The sequence below is a fragment of the Lontra canadensis genome, unplaced genomic scaffold, assembly GCF_010015895.1.
Source record: "Lontra canadensis isolate GAN:19392208 unplaced genomic scaffold, GSC_riverotter_1.0 scaffold31, whole genome shotgun sequence".
Classification (NCBI taxonomy): domain Eukaryota; kingdom Metazoa; phylum Chordata; class Mammalia; order Carnivora; family Mustelidae; genus Lontra; species Lontra canadensis.
The window spans coordinates 10,572,022-10,596,993 of NW_022631025.1; the positions used below are offsets into that span (position 1 = coordinate 10,572,022).

The following is a 24,972-nucleotide window of genomic DNA, read 5'->3' on the forward strand; positions in this document are numbered from 1 at the left end:
TAGCCTACAGTTGACCAGAAGCCTTAATGATGACATAAACAGTTGATTAACACACATTTTGTATGTGTATTATATACTGTATTACTAGAATAAAACAAGCTAGAGAGAAGATGTTATTAAGAAAATCATAGGAAGAGAAAATACATTTGTAGTACTGTACTGTATTTATTTTTTAAAAATCTATATATAAACGTACTTAAACAGTTCAAACCCATGTTGCTCAAGGGTCTACTATTGTCCCAAAAGTATAGATAGGTACAGTGGAGATAGATAGGGTGGATAGATAAGTAGACATCCTTTGTATCTACCTATCTACCTGTCTATCCATCCATCCGTCCATCTATCCAATTATCTACCTATCTCTTATTAGTTCTGTTTCTCTGGCGGACTCTCTATAATATAGACAAAATGAGCTCTCTGGCTCTCACATTGCACTACTTACATAATTGAGGTAATTTGATTCTCTCTCATTGATCCTGTCCCTTCCTAATAGTATTTATTTGAGACCAAGTAATCTTTTTGATGAAGGACCTTGGCAAACACTTAAAGTGTTTGAAAATTGGGAAATGAGTATTTTAACTCCTGCTTATTTCATGTATCACTAACAGTTGAGAAATTGTTATCTTAATTCTCAGGAAACTCAGATTTTTAAGTATTTTGTTGTTGTTGTATCCTTTTAGTAGAAAGAAACATTTTCTCTAAAACTTTACTTTTATTTTATATTGTCTTCTGGAGCTAAGTAACTATGATGTCCTTTTGTTTCTGCATCAAATCATAAAAGCTTAGTTATAATTTCTTTCTTTTAAGTATGTTTAACTTCTACAATGAACATATTTGACTTTTGTAAAGAAGAAAAAACTTTAAAAAATGAGAACCCTGCGCCTCAAATTTATAACTAACCATACCATTATAAGTATAAAATAATGGCAGGTGTCCTCACATAATGTAGACTGAGGAATAAAAAAATGATATTTTTAAATGTTTTTGGGACACCTGGGTGGCTCAGTGGGTTAAAGCGTCTGCCTTTGGCTCAGGTCATGATCTCAGGGTCCTGGGATCAGTCCTGCATCGAGCTCTCTGCTTAGCGGGGGGCTTGCTTCCTCCTCTCTCTCTGCCTGTCTCTCTGCCTACTTGTGATCTCTGTCTGTCAAATAAATAAAATGTTTAAATTTAAATAAGTAAATAGTTTTCTGTGATTAAAATGATAGGACCAATCAAAATTTGTGCATAAAAAAGAAAAAATGTGTCAATAGCTAAGGTTTACTATATTGCCTTTTTTTTTTTTGATGTTGGCCGTTACTAAAGTTTGTATGATATTGTTTAAAGTCAGCTTATTTTGTGAGATGATTGTTCATATAAATCTCCATAAATTTCTTTGTGATGACCTGACTCATTAATGATATAGATATTTATATTTATATCCACAGCCTAACCTTCCTTGTACTTTCCATGACTATTTTCCTTTAGTTGAATACCCCTGCTGGTTACAAATGTTTTTGCTTTGTAAGATTTTATGGGATAAGAAGACATAGCAAATGTTTCTTAGATACATAAAAAAAATATATCCAGCTAGTAACATGTTTGTTGTTGCTACATTTGCCAGTTACTCTTAGGTCTATAATGTAATCACTGGGACAAGAAAATACCCAATAGAAATGAAATCATTTTTAAAGTAGTGAGGAAGGGGGGCACCTGGGTGGCTCAGTCTGTTGGGTGACTGCCTTCAGCTCAGGTCATGATCCTGGAGTCCCAGGATCGAGTCCCACATCTGACTCTCTGCTGGGCAGGGAGTCTGCTTCTCCCTCTGACTTCTTCCCACTCATGCTCTCTCTCTCTCTCTCTCTCAAATAAATAACTAAAATTAAAAAAAAAGAAAAAGTAGTGAGGAAGTGAATGTCTGAGATGCCTATCCTCCATGATCCCAAAGGTTGACAAAGTAGATTTGGATGTATGGAAATTGTCCTTTTTCTCCCACATCACTCTGCACATGTGTATGAAAGACAACCTCATTAGGGGACAACAGGTCTTCAGTCAAGTGTATATAACAGCGAAAGAATTTTATACATTATGTATACTGAAAATAATGAAATGAAATCTCACATTTTAGAGAAAATGGACAATTTCTCCTCTTGGAATTAGAATTCCCAATCTATGTGTATATTTATTTACTTTTACTCCATCCAATGTGACATTCACATAAATAAGCTCGCTGCCTCAAATACCTTTTTAAGACTAAATGAAGTACCCCAAATGAGCATACTTACAGGCATGCTAGGGAAGAATGGTCTTTGCCGTATGAATGCCAGGTGGCTAATAGCTATCTGTAATGGTGGACACAAGGTTAGTTCACAGTGACTGATTTGGCTGGGAAATATAACACATTATGCATTTTTATGGATGATCTGGATGAAGGAATTGAGACTATGCTTCCAAATTATCCTATAATATTAAATTAGGCAGAGTTACTGATGTTCCAGAAAGCAGGCTGAAAACTGAAAATGACCTTGAAAAACAAAACTATAAAAAATAAAAGATTCCAAAGAAATAAGATGAAATCAAATAAGACTTAAATATCACCAAAGCTGAGTGAGGACTGAGTACACAGTTGACTAAGAAACAGTCATGTCATTTTATCCCAAAGAAAGTTGGGGAGATAACGATGCTCAGAGTAAGACTATAGCACTTGGGGGCAATGGGAGTGGGGGTGGAGAGCAGATGGGGAACCAAGAACAGGATACCTGCCTCTTCAAGATAGGCTGATATGTTTTATTGATACAGGTGGTAAATCCATATGCTCTTTGTCCTTCATAATGACAGAAGGTCAAGTGGGGGGTCCCACTCACCAAGAGGACCCTCCTGTAACATCCTGATGATACCTGTTCATGATTTGTTTAAAAGAAGAAGGAAGAGAGAGAGAAGGAAGAAAGCTTTCTTAATCTTAAGGCAGATTTCTCCTGTAGTGATTCTCTGACTGCATCTTTGGTGCTTCCTGTTTATACAGAGACTGTTTGCCCTCACCATATCTTTCTCTCACACACTTTTTCCATCTTTTGTCAGGATGTTTCATTCGACTTCCTCTGTTTCTCTGAAACAGCACTGTTTGTGTTTTGTCGGGTCTTGTCCTCTATGACATTGCTTTGGAAGTGGGCACTTGTTGGCAACCATTGCACTCCACCTCCTCGAGCTTCAGAATCTATGACATTGCCCACGTCATACCTCTCCTCTATCCTTCATGGCCTTTAATGGACCCATCCATGAGTGTCCACAAGACTTGGGATCCAGAACTCTGTGCTTTTCATTTTATGCAATCTCAGAGAATTCATCCACTCCCCTGGCTCCTCAACTATCACCTTTTGGGGGGTAATGTAGTTCATATAATTTCAGACCTACAGGAAAGTTGCAGGAATCACACAGGGAGCTCCCATATAATCTTTAAGCAGAGTCACCAGTGGTTTACCATTTGAGAGTAGGCTGGAGACATTGGGCCCCTTTGCCTATAAATAGTTCAGTGTGTATTTCCTAAGAACAAAGACACATAGCTATGGTAATATGTTCAACCTCAGGAATAATTGATTCAGTATAATTATGTAATTCACAGTTTGTATTCAGGTATCATCTGTGGCTCCAGTACTGTTCCTTAGAGTTATTTTTCCCCAGCCAGTGACTACTACTGTACGGAGGGCGTTGACCTCACCCCAGGCCATCTATCCTATAGCACCACCTTTCAAAGATTTTGTACTGATGTCATCTCACATTAAAAATGTCTAAAATGTGACTCATCATCTCTCTCCAATTTTCCCCACTTCCATGTCTTTCTCATTCCTTTTAGTGGTTTTAGAACTCTCGTGGTCATCCAGACTTGAAGTTCTGGATCATCTTTGCTTCTTTGTCTTCAGTTCGCCAGCTAGGTCCTCTGAGTTCTTCCTGTGAAATGTCTCTTCCAGTCTGGCTCTGTGTAAGCCCTTGTGCACCAATACCCACCCATTCCACACCTCAAACAGATTTCTCCTGTGATCCTCATCTACCTGAGGAGCTCAGAAAAACTCGTAGTGATTATCCTATCTTAAATAAATGCTTTCAACACTCAGGGTCTGTGTAGCACCAGAACAGTGAACCAGCCAACAACAACGTGTGGTGCTTCACATATCTGCTTCTATGGACAATTTCTAAACACTTCTTCCCAGTCCCTCTGAATACATGTTCAATAGACAGGTAAATAGTATGTTAGGGTGTAGGAGTACAACAACTGTCTGCAGCTCACATATGCAGAAGCAAAGTCTCTAACTGTTAACTGGCCACCAGTTAGGAAGACACTAACCCTTCAATTCACTAATAGCTTAGTCTGATTCCATAATTCAAACAGTTCCAATAGGAGGTATTCTATCTCCCTTTAAAAAACTCTCACTTTCTCAGAGGCTTTCCATCCTTTGTTTGCAGAAAAGAACTAACATAGTAGAACTGAGCCTGTTACCTGTTAAAAAGCCTGCTTGCAAGGTTGGCCCTTGGCTGGCACCTAGAAACTTGACCTTTGGGATTAGAATTCCCAGTGAGAATGAGAGAGCCTCATTGCACCTAAACCGTTTGTGCAAACAATATGTTTCATGTTGAACTTGTGGGAATCTGGAATCCTGGTATTGTAAGGCAACAAAGGTCTCTGTGACCAACCCCCAAGACAAACCATGGCCACTGAGGCCCTAGTGAGCTTCCCCAGGAAACAACATTTCACAATTCTTTGTGGGGGAAATTAAGTGCATCCTGTGTGACTTACCAGGAGAGGACTCTTGGAAGTTTGCACCTGGTTTCCTCTGGACTTTGGCCCATGTGCCTTTCCCCTTTGCTGATTTTGCTTTGTATCCATTTGCTGCAGTTAATCATAGCCACAAATACAACTATATTTTGAATCCTGTGAGTCCTCCTAACAGAATCATTGAATCTAGCAGTAATCTTGAGAAGCACCAGCACACCTCACTTTTCCCCATGTGGCAGATTGTTATTTTCCTCAAATGGGTGCAGCACGGGTGGTCATCCTACATGATCTTGTAATGCGATTTTGACACTCTTCCCACTGAGAGGCTGAGTCTTTATCACCTCGACTAGAGCTGGGTGTACTGTGACTACAGTAGAAGTGATGCTCTGTGACCTTGGAGGCCAGGTGATAGAAAGCAGTGTAGCTTCCTCCTGGTTCTTTCTGTGCCATTGTCATTCTCAGAACCCAGTCACCATGATGTGAGAAAGTCCAAGCAGGCCATGGAGAGGACCTGTGTAGTTGTTCCAGTCACCAGCCCAGCTGAGGTCCCAGCAGACAGCCAATATCAACCACCAACTGGGCTGAAGGATGTTTCTAACCCCAGCCTTCAAGTCACTCCTGGCTTTCAAGTCTTCTCCGCTGAAGCCTTGGACAACGTGGAGCAGAGGGATGCTGCCTTATACCTCTTCCGAATTCCCGACTCAAAGAGTCTAGAAATGGGTATTGTTTGGTACTGCTTTCTGTGGGTTGACCTGTTACACAGCAGTAGTAACTATGACTCTAAGACGGGGTCCAAGTATATGGAGAAGGGGAAGTGACTTAGCATCCTGATGCCAGAGGGCAAGAGTAGGATTTTGGTGTCCGCTGTTGTTTGCCTCTTCTGGTCTCTGGGATGATGTCCCTAGTTCACCTGGCTGCTCTTTTCCTTGCTGGCATTAGTGGCTATGGTCTGTGGATGTTGAACTGTTCGTCTTTTTCCGTTTCCCCCCTCTTCCTCTCTGGGCTAGGTTGGAGCTCAGCTGGCTTGCTTGGGATAACTCAGTCTCATTTCCATTCCCATTGGTATTGTAGACCCCACAGAAGACTTTTGTGACTCCCATCAGCCCCAGCTCCTGTGGTTAACTTTGCAGCTTCTGTTAGTAATCACCTTGCAGACTTGCCACAGGATGCCAGAAGGGACTCAGAGTCTCCCTCGGCCTGAGCATGCTTTTCCACTAGCCTGAGTGTGGTTGCACTCCAGGCAAATGAAGGGGCAGCTTGAGATGCTCAGTATCGAGTTCTCAAGAGGGATGGAGACATTCTTATGCCTTTCTGCCATTACTCTCATTTATCTCATGCATTTCTCTCTATCCAGGTTAGAGGGACTCTGCCTGATTTAAAATCTTGGAAAGGGAAAATTGGGAAATATGTTGGCTCTTTCTGTCATCCTGCTTTTCCCTTATCCCTTATTTTCTGATTCCTACAATTCCCCAGACTCTTGCCTGTTTTCCTACTATCCATTCCAACTTTTGGTTAAGCCTTAATGCAAAGGATATTTTTCCCACATATTGAGAGAACTCTGTGGTCTGAGGTCTTCCAGGTTTGCACATTGATATTCTGAAGTCCTCAAGTCTGTGAGTTGGATCACTAAGGCTATTATCATGCTGAAAAATCCTATTTTGCATGTTAGAAGCTGATATTACTTTGCTTTTAGGTTGCCATTTTTTCTGAAACAAACTGTGATCTCACCTTGGGCAAATGGATGGTTACACACAGAAAGGGCAAAACTATTTATCATTTGGAGATGATTACCACCTGTATACTTGGTTTGAGTGACACACCAATTACTTGTTTGTTCAAGACTCCCAACATCTCAGTTTGGCCTTGGGTCTCAGCTACAGTCAATACTGTGGTCCTTCAAGGCGAAATCTTGGTGCAGCTGCTTTTTTCTATCTTGTGCCTTTTGTATTAAACTTTGAAAAACGTACTTGCTCTGCCTCCTTAAAATAATTATACCTTCTAATAGTTCCTAGTAGTTTGTTATCCTGGTTTGTTTGTTCATCTGTTCCATATTTGCATCCTTCTAATTCCTGATCATATGTTTAGCCACAAATTCATTGCTTGCCTTTACTCCTACTATATAAATGTGTCCTACTTCCTAGTTCTGACCCATTTCTTTTTTACTCTGATTCTCAGTACTTCAGTATTCCAACATTGCAGATTTTTCAGGTACATATTAGTTAGGATACTTTTAGCAGGTTGTATAAAACCCAGCTCAAGTCAGGCCAGACAATAAAAGCAGTTTATTGGTTTACATTTTTTTTTTTTTTTTGAAAAGTCAGGTTTCAGGAAAGGAGTGATACAGCAATGTCATCATGCTTCTTGCATGATGCTTCATGCATTTGAGAGTCATGCATCATGACTCTCAAATCTGCCTTTTATGGGTGTTGATTTCATGCTAAACTGATTGGAGGGAGGGCTGCCAGTAGCAGTCTGGGCTAGATGCTTCCTCATTTATGTCCGTATGTCATTCCTAGGCCAGCTTCTGTCAAATGGAAGGGAGCTTCAAATATGGAAAAAGAGTTTCTTTCCTCCAAATCCCTGAGCAAAAGTCTTGGGCTTTACTTTATTTGGACAAACTCAAAACATATGCCCAACACCGGATCAGTCACTATCATTGAAAAAGGAATGAGGTGATTGTGATTGTCGTATGTTAGATTCTGCCCCTACATTTTGGAGTGGGATCAGTTACCCAAATTGCATGACCGTCTCGCAATGTGAAATGGGAAAAGTAGATTCGGGGTGAGCTGGAGTCATGTTTCAAAGTTTGCATGAGCTGATTATGTTCATGTCTTCCCAACTCAGTGTTCACTGACATTGCTTTGGTAACTCAGTCATCCATAGCAAGAGTATTTACACCATATAAATTGTCAAATATCATGAGTAAAGTTTTGTGGGATTTTTTTGGGTAGGGAGCTGGCTCACCAATGCACTCCTGACAATGGGAGGTACTTAATTCCATATGTGTTAATAGGAAACAATCTCTTAACTAATTTTCCTAACTTCAGGATTGCTTACCCCTACTGTCCACTTTTAAAAAATGATAGCTTTACTAAGATAATTCACATGCCATAAAATTCACCCTTTTAAAGTGTACAATTCATTGATTTTTGTATATCCAAAGAGTCATAAATCATCGGCACAATCATTTTGACAACACTTTCATCACCCCTAAAGGAAACCCCATGTGTATTAATCAAGTTTCTCTACAGAGAGAAGCCATCTATATATTTGGAGAGAGAGAGAGACAGATTTATTATAAGGAATTGACTAATGCAGTAAGGAGGCTGAGAAGTCCCACAGTCTGCAGTCTGCAAGCTGGAAACCCAGGAGAGCTGGTGGTGTAATCAGTCCCAGTCTGAAGGCCTGAGAACCACAAGTACAAGAGCAGGATAAGATTTATGTCTGAGCTCAAGCTATCAGGCAGGAAGGGACTGAATTCTTATTTCCTCTGCCTTTTTCTCCCATTAAGGCCCTCAACGGATTGGAGGTTGCCCACTTACCTACACTGGGACAGCCAACTGCTTTACTGAGTCCACAGATTCAAATGCTGATTTCATCTAGAAACACCTTCACAGGCACAACTCAGAAATAATGTTTAGCCAAATGTTGGGATGACCTGTGATCTAGTGAAGCTGACACATAAAATTGGCCACTGCACCAATTAACAGTCTCTCCTTATTCTCCCCTTCCCCCTAGTCCCTTGCAAAGTTCCTTTCTGTCTCTGTGGACTTGCCTATTTTGGACATTCTGTAGAAGGAATCATGCAGTGTGTATTCTTTTGGTTTAGTTTCTCTCACTTAGCCTATTTTCGCGGTTTACCTGTGCTACAGCATCTTTCAGTATTTTATTATTTTATTCTTTGTATTGCCAAATAATATTTCACTGTGTGGGTAGACCACATTTCGTTTATCCACACCAGTTGATGACTTGTGAATTCTTATTCTAATTGTAATTATAGTTCTGGAATCTGGTCCTTTCTACCTTTAGTCGTCAGTACCTTCTTGCTGCCAGAATCCTTTTCTTAAAAAACATCACGTTTAAGCTTGTCACTCACCTGATCAAAATAAATCATCCTGTCTGCTTAGGAGATGCTAGAGGAACACATCAACCCTGCATTTGAAGCTCCCTTCCGTTTGACAGAAGCTGGCCTAGGAATGAGCAGATCCTGCTCCCTGTGAGCAGGCGGGTTTGGCCAGTAATGCCCAAATCTCATTGAAAGGGCCTCTCTACTGGACCAAAACCAACATACAAGCCCCAAAGATATTAGACCCTGACTATGAAAAACAAAAGCCCAAACTATAGAAAGAAACGTGGATGTAATGCAGTTTTACGATTTTGTCATTTGTATTTCTTTTCATCTCTTACTTATTGAGGATTTCATGAGGGTACTGGAGGGATAATGGATCTTAAAATTAGATAGATAGTTTGAAGTCCTGGCTGAGTTGCTTAATATTGACATTCTTTAAATCCTTTTTCTCTGAAATTTTAAGCAAATTGTCTTTTCTTATATGTAAAGTGGGAGCAATAATTCGTATGTCAGAGTTCTGCCATGGATTAAAAGATATAAACAGTCAACTACAGTGCCCAACCCATAATAGACAGTAAATCCATTGACCCTATAATCATTGTTATGATTGAATACATGGTTAAATTTTTCAATTATTTTCAATAAGGCCAATCTAAGATTAGAATCTATTTTGGTGTTCTTTCATTGTTTTATAGTTCTAGTGATTTAATTTTAATATTGTGTTAGTGCTTTAAAATTAGTACCAATTTGAAGCAGAAATTAGATAATCAGTTCAAGGGCTTTATGTTCCTTGTCTACCATTACCCTTGATGTAATTTGAGAGAATCAATATTTCCTTTGGGAAATGGTTAATGAGAGTGCCTTGTTTTATCAAAACAGAAGCTTCTATGAAGTGCTTTAAGGATAAATACCTTAAACATGATGCTGGGTTATCAGCATTTCTTGGAAGAATGAATCTTTAAGTTTGGCATTTACAACTTGATAGCAACTACTAAAGATACAACCCAAGATATTACTCTTTGGAATGATTATAATTTATATTAACTTTAAAAAATTATTGAATGGTAGTTAAATTATAATTTTTTTGTCTTATATAGGTGATCATAAAATTTAAGTTGTTCTTTGGGCCAGTATTTATGGTTTACAAAGTTTTACGTGTATAACAATTTATCTTTTTAGTTTTATAAATAGAACAACCATGAACTAGAGGCTTTCAGAATTGAAGTATTTATAAATGTAGTAGCCATTTTTTCATTGAGACATTTGTAATTTGAGAAATTAAGTTAATTTTATGAAAATTAAACATGGATCATAATAAGACTAACATGTTGAAGATAAGCTTTTAGAAATCACTCATTTTTACATATTTTGATCATTCAATATTATTTCTCTTTCTCCCCCCACCCAATAGGATTCTCCTTGTCAAGATGATTATTCAATAGTCCACAGAAAATGCCGTTCTCAGTTCACTGATCTTGATGGTTCCAAAAGATTTGGCATCAACACTTGGCATGACGAGAGTGGGATTTATGCTAATTCATGTGTAAAACGAAAACTCTACCCATTAACGGGTGGTCCTATTATCCCTTTTTTAAAATAATCTATGGAATCAGATTCTCTAACTAATGAAAGGATAATGGAAATACAGTTGATTTTTCTATCCTAATAAATGCAATGGAAATGTTAATGTGTTAGGTTCCTTTAAAAACAAAATCTTATATATTCTAGGCCAGCATATTATATATCCTTTTCATTAGCTTCTCTGGTATTTTCCAAAGTTTAGTTTGTATACCACCGAGGGTGTACAACACAATTCTTGATGGTACTTGGTGGAATTTTCTTTTATTTATAGACTATGTGTTTATTTCAAATTTTATTGGGAAAAAGTGCATAAAGCTAGGACAATCTAGCTTATAATTGCTGAGGATATGGCTAATATTTAAAAAAACAGCTACCTTAAATTCCTTTTTTAAGTGAATAAAAATATAGGTGGTGCTCAGATTTGACATGAAACCCAAATGACTGAAGTTTGGGCAATCCTGGCCCTATGGCGATGTTGGGGGGTGGCTGGGGGAGATGTGGCAGAGTGGGGGACGTGCCTATTTGTAGACGTTGATTTATCTGTAGTAGCCAACTGCAGCGTGGAGTGTTTATTCAGCATAGTGTTTTTCCTTACTTATGATATTACTTTCTGAGTCTGTAGATAGGAGAGATGGAGGCAGAATCCTAGTGAAACAGGGTTTGATGGGAAAATCCGTCATCTGATGTTAGATTTAGAAGAAATCTGAACAGTAGTTTGGACTCACCATCCACGGTACAGATGAGCAAACAAACCCACAGAGGTTTAAGTAGGTTTTCCTCTTACGTAAATAGTAGACTCCAGGTGATCTTTGAAGTGTATTTGACCTTTCATGACCTTTTATTTCCTTTTTTTTTTTTTTTAAGATTTATCGATTTATTTGAGGACAGCAGGGTGGGGCAGTGGGAGAGAGAGAGAAAATCCCAAGCAGACTCCATGTTCTTGCAGGGCTCGATTCCATGACCCTGGGATCATGACCTCAGTCAAACCAAGAGTCAGATGGTCAACTAGCTGAGCCACCCAGGTGCCCCAGACCTCTCATTTCTTTTGAGGATGGGTTTAATTATTTCGTCAGTCTATGCTTAGATTTACTCTCATTATTTTTCTTTAAAAACTAAGTTCATGAAATAGCATTTCATGATAAATGCTAATTTAGCATTGCCTCCAACTCCAGAAAAATATGGTAAAGACCATAAGCCTTATGAGTGGAGAAATGATAATTAATAAAGATAATGTGGATATACCAGGTAAGCATTCACCAGCAGAGTTTGACTATAATTTCTTGCTTCTTTAAATTTTATGTCTGCATACACACACACACACACACACACACACACAAACACACAAACTATATATCCATATGTATGTATATTATATATAATGTTCTTTTTCTTATTTTTAATTGAGGTATAGTTGACATACAGTGTTATATTAATTTCAGGTGGGTGGGGTGCCTGGGTGGCTCAGTGGGTTAAGCCTCTGCCTTCGGCTCAGGTCATGATCCCAGAGTCCTGGGATCAAGCCCCACATCAGGCTCTCTGCTCAGGAGGGAGCCTGCTTCTCCCTCTCCCTCCGCCTGCCCCTCTGCCTACTTGACTGTCTCTCCCTCTCTGTCAAATAAATAAATAAAATCTTTAAAAAAATAATCTTGGGTGTGCAAATAGTTATCTGACAATTATATACATTATGATATGCTCACCATGATAAGTGTAGTTACCATCTGTCACAATAAAGAGTTACTACAATCATTTGCTATCTTCCCTATGTTGTACTTGTTATTCCCATAACTTATTTATTTTATAGCTAGAAGTTTGTACCTCTTAATCTTCTTTACCTGCTTCACCTACTTTCCGTGATTTCCCTCCCCTCTGGCAACCACCAGTTTGTTCTCTGCATGTATGAGTCTTCTTCTGTTTGTTGGTTCATTTCTTTCATTTTTTTTTAGTTTCCACATATAAGTAAAATCATACAATATTTGCCTTTGTCTGACTTATTTCACTTAGTATAATGCCCACTAAGGGATGTTGTTACGAATGATAAGATTTCATTCTTTTTTTATGGCTGAGTAATATTCATCATGTGTGTGTGTATGTGCATGCGCACGCTACATCTTCTTTATCTATTCATCTATCATTGGGTGCTTCATTTGCTTCCATATCTTGGCTATTATCAATAATACTGCAATGAACATAAGAGTGCATATATCTTGTTGAATTGGTATTTTTATTTTCTTTAGGTAGATACCTAGAATTAGGGTTACTGGATTATATAGTATTTCTAGTATTTTAATTTTTTTCCTAGTATTTTAATTTTTTGAGGATACTCCATATTCTTTTTCATAGTAGCTGCATTAATTTCCATTACCACCAACAGTACACAAGGGTTCCCCTTTCTCTACATCCTCACCAACACTTTGCTATTTCTTGACTTTTTGTTACAAGCCATTCTGACCAGCATAAGGTAACATCTCATTGTGGTTTTGCCTTACATTTCCTTGATGATTAATGATGTTGAGTGTCTTTCCATGTTTCTGTTGGCCATCTGTGTGTCTTCTCTGGAAAAATGTCTATTCAGCTCCTCTGCCCATCTTTCAATCAAATTTGTTTTGTTTCTTATGTTGAGTTGTATAAAGTCTTCATATATTTTAGATACTAACCCTTTATTGGATATATCATTTGCAAATATCTTCTTTTATTCACTAGGTTGCCTTTTTGTTCTGTTGATGATTTCACTGTGCAAAAACTTTTTTAGTTTGATGTAGTCCCAAATGTTTGTTTTTGCTTTTGTTCCCCTGAACTGAGGAGCTAGATCCAGAAAAATATTACCAAGGCTAATATCCAAGAGTTTATATATGCCTATATTTTGTTTTAGCAGTTTTATGATTTCAGGTCTTACATGTAGGTCCTTAATCCATTTTGAGTTTATCTTTGTGGATGGTGTGAGAAAGTGGCCCAGTTTCATTCTTTTGTATTCTTTTGTATTATAATGTTAATTCTTTATATATTGCCTATTCTAGTGGATACCTACCTAGGATTGCCTTTCCTTCCACAAACTGTAAATTCAAATTTTATCACCTCTAACACTTATTAGGGTGTACAGTATACCCTATACAGCTGTTCGAAGCATGCAAATCTAGATACCAAGCTACTCATCATTTGAATTTTTTTGTTTTTGTAAGGAAAAAGTCTTAACGGCCATATCATTACCTTCGAACAATGCCTGGTACCTAGAAAATAAAACTAAATTAATCTGCTTTAGCAGAAATTCTATATTGCAGTGACTAACACTATATTTTGCGTAAGTGAGCCGAATGTGCCATGAGGGATCAACCTAGGAATCCACTTTGGTCTGGTTCAGAAGGAGAATGAAATAAGACATTGTGTTTTGACTAGTCCAGTAAAATGGCGCATGGAAATAAAGATTACAGCAGAGATTTGGCCCACTCTGGTACTCAGTTGCCATCTATTAGTGAATGAATGAGTGTGTTGGATTGAATGAACTCTATAATATTACTCTGAAACCCAGACTTTTAAGTGTAAGTATTTTGTGTTGTTTTGGATTTCCTTAGATAACTTTTGCAGTGGTTCATCTTGTCATTATCAAAGACTGTCTCAAACAAGAAAAATTAGAACTTTGATTTGATCATTGGAGAGAGTCTTCTTTCGGAAGTGACCATGCAGCCTTCTTGTGGGGTCCACGTATGATCTCTATTGGATTTCACCTGAGACATCAAAATAATCCTATCTCTTGTGTGTTTATGAAGTTAACATTTTTAGTATTTATAACTATATCTACAAACTCATTCCATGTTTTTCTTTTGGCCCTTGAGAACTGTTTTGTCAGAACTGTTGGTGTGAGCCCACTGTGGCAGAATGCAGACTGGGAGAATGCTGCTGGGAGAATGGAACATTCGTCGGGCAGATCCGTTCTTAACTCAGGAACCACAGTGGTGGTTCTTGAGTTAAATTTGCCCTACAGATAGGTTTTCTTTGGTCTTCACAATGTTTTTTTCATTAATTAATCATAGAGAACAAACTGGGGGCTGCTAGAGGGGTCGTGGGTGGGCTGGGCTAAATGGGTGATGGGCATTAAGGAGGGTGCTTGTTGGGATGAGCACTGAGGTTTGTATGTATGTATATAAGATTCGTTTAGGATGAATCACTAAATTCTACCCCTGAAACCAATACTACACTGTATGTTAACTAACTTGAATTTAAATAAAATTATTTAAAATAAAAAGAATAAAAGAAATTGAACCAAATTTTATAAATTAGGACATTTTACTTAAATATCTGGATTTCCATATCCTTGACAGATTGGCTGATATGGCAACAGTAGGCTTCATTTTGATACAGCAACAATCAGCAGGGGTAAAACTTTCTTTAGTTGGGGGCTAAGATCATCATTTTGATGCAGTTCTTACCTTTATATGTCACTCATTTTTGGAGGCCTTGTGACCCTTTCCCTAAGGAGAGGTGGGACAAACATGAATTAATCAATTGTGTGGTAGAGGAGAATGGGTGGTGGAAAAGTGGCTGCTTCCTGGTTACTAAGATTAGGATAGTGAAGGTGCTGGCTGAACCCTGGTAGCAGGGACATAGTGAATCGGGTTGAGTTCACGTAGGAGTCAAGATCCTAGGTATGTGATGAAGAAGATAGAGATGGGGAGTGGGCCAGGGGCTTCATTCGATGTACAGAGAAACCTCAGACTCACTGGATTATACTAGAAATTCATCTGGCGATGGAGGAAGTAAGCATACCTGATCCAACCCCAGGATAATGGAGCTGGAAGATGAAGATAAGCAGGGCTTGTCCAGCTTACTGGTTTATTTACAAAGGGAAGCACTGGAAACCAGTGTTCCAGAAGCATAGAGAGAGTCCAGTTCCAGTAAGACCCTAAGGCAAGAATGGTAAACTCCTTCTTATGGGAAAAAGAGTATAGGTGGTAGGCTGGGAGAGGTCACACAAGTGCCTAGCACTGCCTCCATCAAGAATAGAGCAGTAGGAACATTCCCCTAAAGCTGTGCTGACCGGCAGCTAACTCTATTTCAGTGACAGTGGCAGGGCAGTTTGCCAGTAGCTGGAAGCCCACTCCCAGATGGCAGGGACGGGGCAAACCCGGGGCAGCTATTGTATATCGAAGTGAAAAACTCAAAATCTAATGCAGTAAATTAGTGTTCCTAATTAAGATCATAAACAACATTTTTAACAGCTTTATTGAGGTAAGATTCTGACACTATTAACTTCACCCTCTTAGAGTACATAATTCAGTGCTTTTTAGTGTTTTCAGAGTTGTGCTATCATCACCACAATCAATTTTAGGACATTTTCATCACACCTAAAAGCAATTCCATATCCATTAGCTGTCATTCCCCATTCCCTTCCAATCTCTCAGTCCCGAGTAACCACTAATCTACTTTCTTTCTCTATAGACTAGTCTGTTCTGGATGTTTTGGGTAACTGGAATCATACACTGTGTGGTCTTTTGTGCCTGGTTTCTTTCACTTACCATGATGTTTTCAAGCTTCATCCACATTGAATGGGGTGATAGTCCGTCATTCTCTTTTTGGCTGAATAATATCCCACTATAGTATAGATATACCTCAATTTTTCCATTCATCAGTTGATAGACATTGGGTTATTCCGACCTTTAGCTATTATGAATAATGGTGCTATGAATATGCATGCATGAGTTTTGGGGTAAATGTATGTTTTCATTTCTCATGGATATATACCTAGGAGTAGAACTGCTAGGTCATTTGGTAACTCTGTGTTTAACTTTTGAGGAACTGCCAAATTGTTTTCTAGAGTAGCTTCACCATTTTACATTTTCATTAGCAATGCATGAGAGTTCCAATTTCTCCATATCCTTGACAACATCTGTTATCTTCCATTGTTTTGATTATAGCCATCCTAGTGGGTGTGAAGTGATGTCTCACTGTGGTTTTCATTTGTATTTCCCTAATGACCAATGCTGTTGAACATCTTTCCATGTGCTTATTGGCTATTTGTATATATTCTTTAGAGAATTTTTCCATTTTTAGTTGGGTTATTTATCTTTCAAGATCATAACCTCTTATAACTTGATTTCTAAAAAAAATTGAGACACTTAATCTACAAAAAAAAAAAAAGATTTTTGTTCTGGACTTGAGAAGAAGCCTAGAAAATTTCATTTAGAATCAAATGTTGGAATTTCTGTTACAAAGTGAGAATATTTGAAAGTGAAGAAAATCCTGGAAAATTTTGGAGGCAGGCACTGTCATGAAAATTTAGAATGCACACGTGTGTGTTTCATTATCTTTTCAATAATGTTGAGATAGTAAGTCAAAGTAATAATGAGTTTATTCATGAAATACTGGAAAAATGTATTCTTTAATTTTCCTCGCATGTTCTACTTTTCAACTATCAAGATAGTATCTTAGGCTTGTTATCTAGAAATCAAGCTCATCTCATTTTCCAACACTCTTCCCTCATACTAGAACTACCCTGTTAAGCATCAGATCTTAACCTATTGTGTTCATGAGCACCTTTGACAATCTAATGAAATCTAGACCTTTTATTCTGGAAAAGTTACAAATATTTCTATGAAGAGAACAACACTGGAAACACTCTAACATCACTGAGTAATGACATTTTCCTTCTCTTGGATGACAATGAAATAAACTGTGAATATTTAGCAAGTTAATATTAAGGTCTCTGGGGCACCAGGGTGGCTCAGTTGTTAAGCGTCTGCCTTCAGCTCAGGTCATGATTCCAGGGTCCTGGGATCAAGCCCTGCATCAGGCTCCCTGCTCAGCGGGAAGCCTGCCTCTCCCTCTGCCCGCTCCCCCTGCTTGTATTCCCTCTCTCTCTGTCTCTCTCTCTGTCAAATAAATAAATCTTTAAAAAAATATTAAGGTCTTTGTGCTCATTTCTAGAAGACAAAGTATACACGTACATACACACAATGTATTTATATAGGGCAATCAAAAAACAATATGTAATTTTATCAATTAGCTTTTTTTAAAAGGTTTTATTTATTTGTCAGACAAGAGAGAGCACAAGCAGGGGGATCAGTAGGCAGAGGGAGAGGTAGGTTCCCAACTGAGCAAGGAGCCCAGTGTGGGACTCGATCCCAGAACCCTGTGATCATTACGTGAGCCGAAGGCAGATGCTTCATTGACTGAGCCACCCAGGCCTCCCTACCACTTAGCTTTTGCTAACTACCTGAAAACATACTGACTTAAAACAATAAGTGTTCTTTCTCATTGTCCTGTGGTCTGCTGGGCGGTTTCTCTAGTCTGTGCTGCATCTATTGGGGCTGGATGGTCTGGGTTGGGCTCACTTACCTGGTTGGCACTTGGTGAAAAGTCAGCTGGAGGTCAGGGTGCCCTTGCTGCAAATTGTTCATCATGTGACAGAATAGGCTGGGTTTGTTCACAAGGTTGTAGCAAGGTTCCTAAGAGCAGCAAGGGGAGGAGCCTTTGTGCGCAAGGGCTTTGCAAACATCTGCTGTGTCATATTTACTAAACGCCAGTCGGAGCAAGTCCTAGGGCCAGCCAAGTTGTAGGTAGGCTTGACCAAAGAGTGTGGATGGAAGGATGGGATAGTTTGTGTCCATGTTTACAGTCTACCACAGGACTGTTGCACGCTTGTGAGAAGTCCTTCTTTTGTACAGAAATTATGCCTCTTCCTGTGTAGTATTTGTTAGAGAAAACAGACCTTTTCCATTTGTCTTAAATTGGTAACATAATTTGGTCCTTATTTTTTATTTTTTGTCACTTCAGGCCCTTGCTCTGTCATTGACCATCCTCATAGAGCCTAGTTATGGGTTGGGATAATTCCTCTGGACCCACTCCTGAGATACAGTGAAACCTCCCCTCAGGGATCCTGAAATCCCTTCTTTGTTAGAGAGCTGGAAATAGTACAAGTAAAGAATAAAAGAATGAGAAAAATAATCTGTTGACTTCTGTCACATGCTGTCCTAGAACTGTATCGTTACAATTAAAGGATCGAAGCAGCTGGCACATTGTAGGGATAATACCATCCACTTCAAAGACTGCTTACCTTTTCACTTTTACAGATATCCTGAAGTCAAGTCACCCAGGGTTGGAAATTAGAGAAGGCAACAGTTACATGGGTGAGGAGCCTGACCTCAGTTTTCTAGAGATTAAGGTCAAGGGCCAGTGTATAGAATTTCTAGGCCTGGGGTCAGCTAACAGAGCTGAGAACCAACATGTGCCAGTGCTTTTAGTATTTTTTGAAATTCCATCATCACTACAATTTAATGGATATTGTGCATGTGTTTGTGCTGGCACATACATTTGTGTGTGTGTGTGTGTGATTATTATTCTCTTTGGTATTTGAGCCTCCAATTGGTGATGTGACTGTTGGAATTAGAATCAAAAGCTCTAAAAATAAGCCCAGAAATTTCTATATAACCTCACTGTTCTTTTTTTTTTTTTTTTTTAAGATTTCATTTATTTATTTGAGAGACTGAGAGCCAGAGAGGATGTGAGCAGGGGGGAGTGGCAGAGGGAGAGGGAGAAGCCGATTCCTACTGAGCAGGAAACCAGATGCAAGACTCAATCCCAGGACCTTGGGAGTGACCTGAGCCAAAGGCAGACACTTGACCAACGGAACCACCCAGGTGTCCCTACATATCCTCACTGCTACAACAAGTATGATTCAACTCTTAGTGATTAGGGAGATACCATTCGTTTAGCCTGTGACTTTTCAGTGTCCCACATTGTGCGCACTTTGCCAAGTGGTCACACAATCCATATCCCACCGAGTGTCCCAACAGAAAGTAAGCTCTGTACTTCTCCTGCAGCCTGACCACTTTCTGCCTGATACATATATGCGAAAGCCTTGTTTTCCCATGTTGTTATTGGCTATTATTTTTATGAACCAGAGTTGAAGTACGAAAGATGTAAGCATGCTGTGGATCCAAAGTGGCTCAAAACATAAAATTGGACCTTTTTCGCTGTTCTGAGGAATACCCTCCATCCCCAGTAAAATAGCCCCTAATTCTCTCCCCAACTCTGGAATTAATTGCTTCCAGTATGTCACTTACGACATTCACCTGATTGTCTTATGGCCATTCCACAGGAGTTCTTGGAGAGCAGGGATCATTTCTCCTCATCTGGGGCCTCCTAAAACACAATGTCTAAAACACAGTGGGTATTCAAGAAATGCCGAAGGAATTAGCGTGAAGATCTCTGTCATAGTCATATGTTGTTATGAGTGAGTGCATGGGTAATTGATAATTGCAGTCCATAGACTCAGAATGACTTTCGCTGAAAAGGTGTGATAATTAGCATGTTTGTATTACAAGGAGCTTCAGTGGTAGTCTTCGGGAAACGGGAAGAGTTGGCAAAGTTGGCCTATGAACATTTTGTGTACAGTATGGCAAGACAGTTTGCCAGAGCTGCCGTGATCTGCCTGAAATCATCCTTACAGTGAAATAATGCTTGCTTGCAAGCCGGAGCACCGAGCAGAGCAAATAGTGCTCCTGTCCCAGGTCAGAGTTGAATGCTACAGTGTGATTATTGGCAGCCGGTGAGCTCGAGGGCTGAAAAGATGGTGCAAAAGAAGGGCTTAGAGGAAAATTCTTTTGAGGAAATGCTGCATTCAGAGTAAAGCAGCACGCACAGCCTTTCTCGGGTTCATGGCCATTGTACACATTTGGTTACTTAAAGCCTAGCTGCCTGTGGAAGCTCTAAACTTGGAGAATGATGGTGCCGCATTGGATGTTTGAGACTAAATATTTAAATTGGTTTAATTTGGCGTGTCAGGGTGGCTCAGTTAGGTAGGTGCTCTGTAGGGCTGCAATTAATGATAGGTACCAACTCCCATCTTCCAGGCAAAACAGTTATTTCAAAATTCATACTCTCTTTATGAAAGCTTCATTTATATTAACAGTACCCAGATCTTAGAAAATATAGAAGCTGGCCAAATAGTGAAATTTGTAACAGCAAAAATATGCAATCTGCAGTCTCGGTGTATAGCAAATGCAAGGAAAAGATGTATTTATAGAAAAAATGGTAATAATTCAACTCTGAAGATTCTAGGAAAAGGCGGGTCATTCTGTTCTGAGTTTGTGAATACGAATGAGCAATCTTAAAACTAACATAGGAACTCTCAAAAGCATTGCCAGTCTACAAATTTCATTTCTTAGATCTTTGTTCCTTCGGAGTGCTTTCTGGAGAACATCCAGAGCACTGTCTAAAGAAAAATAGATTACTTATATTGGAAGAGAAGCATTAAAGCAGCCCAGAAGTTGGGAGGAAGAGGGTCTGGTCTCTCCATACGTGCTCGTAAGTGCTCCCGTCTGGACTGGGCCAGGTCAGTTGTCCACCTCAGCCTTTATTTCCGCTGTTCTTTCGGACCACCACTGCCTTCTGAAGCAGGACCATGGTGGTCTGCTCATTTGTCTGCACCTTCTGCCTGTCCATTCCTTCCTATCTGGCTTCTACATTCATCTGTGCTTGACATAATGCCTTGGATATGCCCAGAGTGTAATGAAGTCCCCAGAAATTGGTTAGGAACTTAAAACACTAGTTGTAGTGGTTAATGTTATGTGTCAGCTCGGCTGGGCCATGTTACCAGATATTTATCAAACATCATTCTGCATGTGTTCTGTGGGGATGTTTTTGAATGAGATTTATATTTAAATTGGTGGACTCTGAGTAAAGCAGATTGCCCTTCATAATGTGGGTGAGCCTCACCCAGTCAATTGAAGATTGACTGCATAGAGCAAAAATGCTGGTCTCTCCCTGGGAAGAAGGGATATTTCAGTAGACTTCCTTCACACTTCAGCTGCAGCATTAGCTCTTCCCTGGGTCTCCACCCTGCAGATTTTGGACTGAAATTCATCATTCATGTATCTGTCTACACACACACACACATACACACACACGATTGGTTGTTTTTCTGAAGATCCCGACTGATATAATAGCGCATAAAATGCCTTTGGAGGGGATCAGCGGGTGGGCATAGCAGTTACAAAAGCATTTTTTAAAGAGTATAATGACCTAGGTTAGATTGGCTGCAGATTATGAAATATTTAGGTCAGGCTGGGTTTCACAGCACTCTTTTCTCTCCTACCCGGGAAAGCTTTTTCAGAATACAATTAGACTGATGTTATTATAGGCATACATTAGTTCACATACTTTTGCCTGCCAGAAACAAAATTCTTAAACTGCTTTAAATACTAGGCACATTGATGACCTCACATAACAGGAGTAGGGCAGGCCCCTGGTTGGCCACCATCCAGGCTCTGCACTCACCTTGCCTCTGCCTTCCTCAGAATGGCTGCACTGTGGCTGAAGCTGTTCTAGCTGTCATGTCCAGACATGAAAATATCCAGAGGAGAAGGAATGATTGTCTCTTCTTGAGTACATTTCTCAGGAGTTGGGAAAACTTCCCCCAAATTCTCCATCATGCAGTCTCAGTGGCCAGAAGTGGGTCACGTGTACATTCCTCAAACCCAGCAAGGGGAATGCCGCGTTTGGATTAGACAAACCAGTATCTCCTCCTGAGCTGCATACAGATGGGGTTAACTTCCTCTGGATCCTGTTGCTTTGGTTACGTGAGGCAAATAGGGTCCTGTCAGGAAAACAGAAGGAGGGAAACAGATGTTGGGCAGGTAGCCAACAAAGTCCATTCAAGGGGTCACCTGGATCTTGACTCTCCCATTTCTTTTCATACACATAGATGCTGTCTTGGTAATCTGCCAAAGAAAAAATTCATTTCTTAAAAAAAAAAAAATCAAACCACATTAAGCAAATTGTTTTTAACTTTTTTCAGTTCATGGGGCATGAAGGTGAATTCTGTTCTACAGCGTGTGACAGTTTACTTGACAGTCTTCATTCAGTGTCCCTGCAATCCCATCTCTTCCTCTTCCTCCTTTCTTGTCTCCTTCCTTTCACCCAAACCCTCACAAGACTTCTCTCCCCTTTTCTATTTCGGGAATTAAACTCATACTCCCATGTGGGGATGGGCTGCCTACTACTATTGATTTGAGGAGCTGGAAGCCCAGTCTCCACTCTCAGATTTCTCAAAGTATCATTGACTTACCAATTGCTGAGAAAATAAACTGTCTTAAAATCATTACATACAGCAAAGTATTTTTTTTTCAGAAAAGTTTTTAAACTATTTTCTTTGATAATGTAAACCTTTTGCAAACTTGGTATTTTAACTAATATTAGTAAAAGGCTACTTGTGATCCATCTCATGAGGGATTGTCATGGATCAAAGTTTTAATCAATAATAATCAATAACCTCAGCCCTGACCTCTCTCCTGACTCTCATCTATACTGCTCATTTCTGCCTGACAATAAAGGAGCCTCACTCTGTTCAGAATGAAATAGTCCTCCATTACACACTTGTCTCTCCTGTTTCCTGGTGCTGTTAACAGCACCATCATCCTGCCGACACTCATTTTAAATTTCTTTCTCCCTTGCTCTTCAGATTAATCAGCTCTCCCTAAAACTGGTCTGGGAGTATTGGTGTTGCTTGAAGCAAGCGTTACAAATGACAACAACCACACACTGAGAAACAGACTCATAAATACTGAGAACAAACTGGTGATTGCCTGAGGGCAGGGAGTGTGGGGGGTAGGTGAAGTGGGGGAAGGGGACTAAGAAGTACAAAACCCCATTATTAAATAAGTAAGTCACGAGGGGTGTGTGAGTGGCTCCATTGGTTAAGCATCCAGTTCTTGGTTTCAGCTCATGTCATGGTCTCAGAGTCATGAGATTAAGTCCCACATGGGGGCTCTGCACGTAGAGCAAAGTCTGTTTGAGATTCTCCCTCTCCCTCTGCCCTTTCCCCCACTTGCATTTTCTCTCTTTCTAAATAAATGAATAAATAAATAAAATCTTTAATGAATAAGTCACGAAGAGTACAGCATAGGGTATATAAGTACAGCGTAGGGTATATAGTGAATAACACTGTAATACCATATGGTGACAGAGGGTGACTACACTTAGCCTGATGAGCATTGAGTGATGTATAGAATTGTCAAATCACTGTGTTGTACACCTGAAACATATAACATTGTATGTCAATTATAAGAAAAAATAAATTAAAAAGGAATGTACTCTGTACTCAGATGTCTTTGGGGAATACCATATCCCTATCTTAGATCATTATAATGCACATTCAAATATTAAAGACCCTGCAAAATTCTGTAGAACAGAAGGCAGTTAAGCCCTGTTTAATCTGGCAGTTCCCAGACTTATTTCATCACAGAATCATTTTTGCAGGCAGTATTAGTATTTCAGAGAAAACAGAAAGGAGTACATTGATCTAAGCAATTTTTAAATAAAGATGAATGAAATTAATACTTACTTAGTATTTAGTAAGTACCATATACTTCTAGGTGAAGTAGATCTTCTATTAAATCCCAATGCTAATAATAAGGGAAAAAAGCCTAAATACTTCTTTCAGTGAACAGACTTAGAAATCCAACTTCATGATGAAATGAAGAATAGATATACCTTAAGTGTTATGATAATTGACATGTACATGTTCTACATTTTCTCCCTCATTTTTTAAAAAAGATATATATTTGAGGAGAGCAAGAGCATGGGGAGGGAGAGAAGCAGACTCCCCACTGAGCAGGGAGCCTGACCTGGGTCTCCGTCCCAGGACCCTGGGATCAGGACCTGAGCAGAAGATAGGTGCTTAACCAACAAAGCCACCCAGGCACGCCTCCCCCACTTTTCTCAACAAAGTGTGCTAGCTAATAATTCCTTTGTTGGTTTATAATCCTCCCAGGAGCTTCCCTGGTGCAATCTGAAACCACCCATAAAGGCAGAGGGCAGAGAGGGCAGGGTGAGACCAAAGAAAGAGGCAGGCCACTCCCCTTTGGTAGGTGACAGTTTTATTAACAGCAAAGGGAGCTTACATACAGGCTTGTTTTGGGTGGCAGCAAGACTAACGGATCCCCACGCCCACCCCCAAATCTTACAGATGTATAAAGAGACCCTAACTGGGCTCAGTAACATATACCAGGCAGTGTTCTCAACACCACATCACCATCTCAAAGGTCTGTCCTTGGAGTGGCCTCTGGGACCAGGAAAGGCAAGCTGAACCCACACTCCGAGTGCCTGAGTCCAGTTAGCGGGTCAATGAGCAGTCACATCTTTTAATGACATTCTCCCACGTCCTGCTTTATAGTCTCAAAAGTACTTATGCCACTTTTCACCCATTTTCATTAAATACTAATAGAATGCGTGGTTTGTGGTTTCAACAGTCATTTTAACTAAGGTAGAATTGAGGTTCTAATTCTTTTATTCTATATTAAACCATCAGACTAAGGACTTAATGAGTCTTTTTACCTTAACACTTAATGCACTGAATTCATACAGGTGCCTAATAAGTGTTCATTTATGAGAATGTAAGAGTCTATAGATGCTTAGCCTACCCTCAAGAAAAATTTGCATTTAATGAAACCTACGTTTATATGAATGAGAAAAATACCCAAGTAGGAAAACAGATTGAAAGTGATAATCTGGAGCAAATTTGCAATGTTTGGGAGAGGAGAAATTCAAGTTGTAAGTGTGGAAAGATGAAGAACGGTTGAATGGT

At 39.4% G+C, this 24,972-nt stretch overlaps 1 protein-coding gene across 4 annotated transcripts in view; it reads left to right on the plus strand.

Moving 5' to 3' along the window:
* Positions 1–10,496, plus strand: part of CUNH9orf135 (chromosome unknown C9orf135 homolog) — a 103,456-nt gene extending 92,960 nt beyond the window's left edge. For 3 of the 4 annotated variants that reach the window (XM_032866589.1, XM_032866587.1, XM_032866590.1), the window contains one exon: positions 10,228–10,496. In XM_032866589.1, coding sequence (XP_032722480.1) covers positions 10,228–10,416 — 189 coding nt within the window. In that variant the 3' untranslated portion in view covers positions 10,417–10,496. The remainder of the gene's footprint in view (positions 1–10,227) is intronic. The other variant, XM_032866588.1, reaches the window with a different exon arrangement.
* Positions 10,497–24,972: the final 14,476 nt, after the last annotated feature.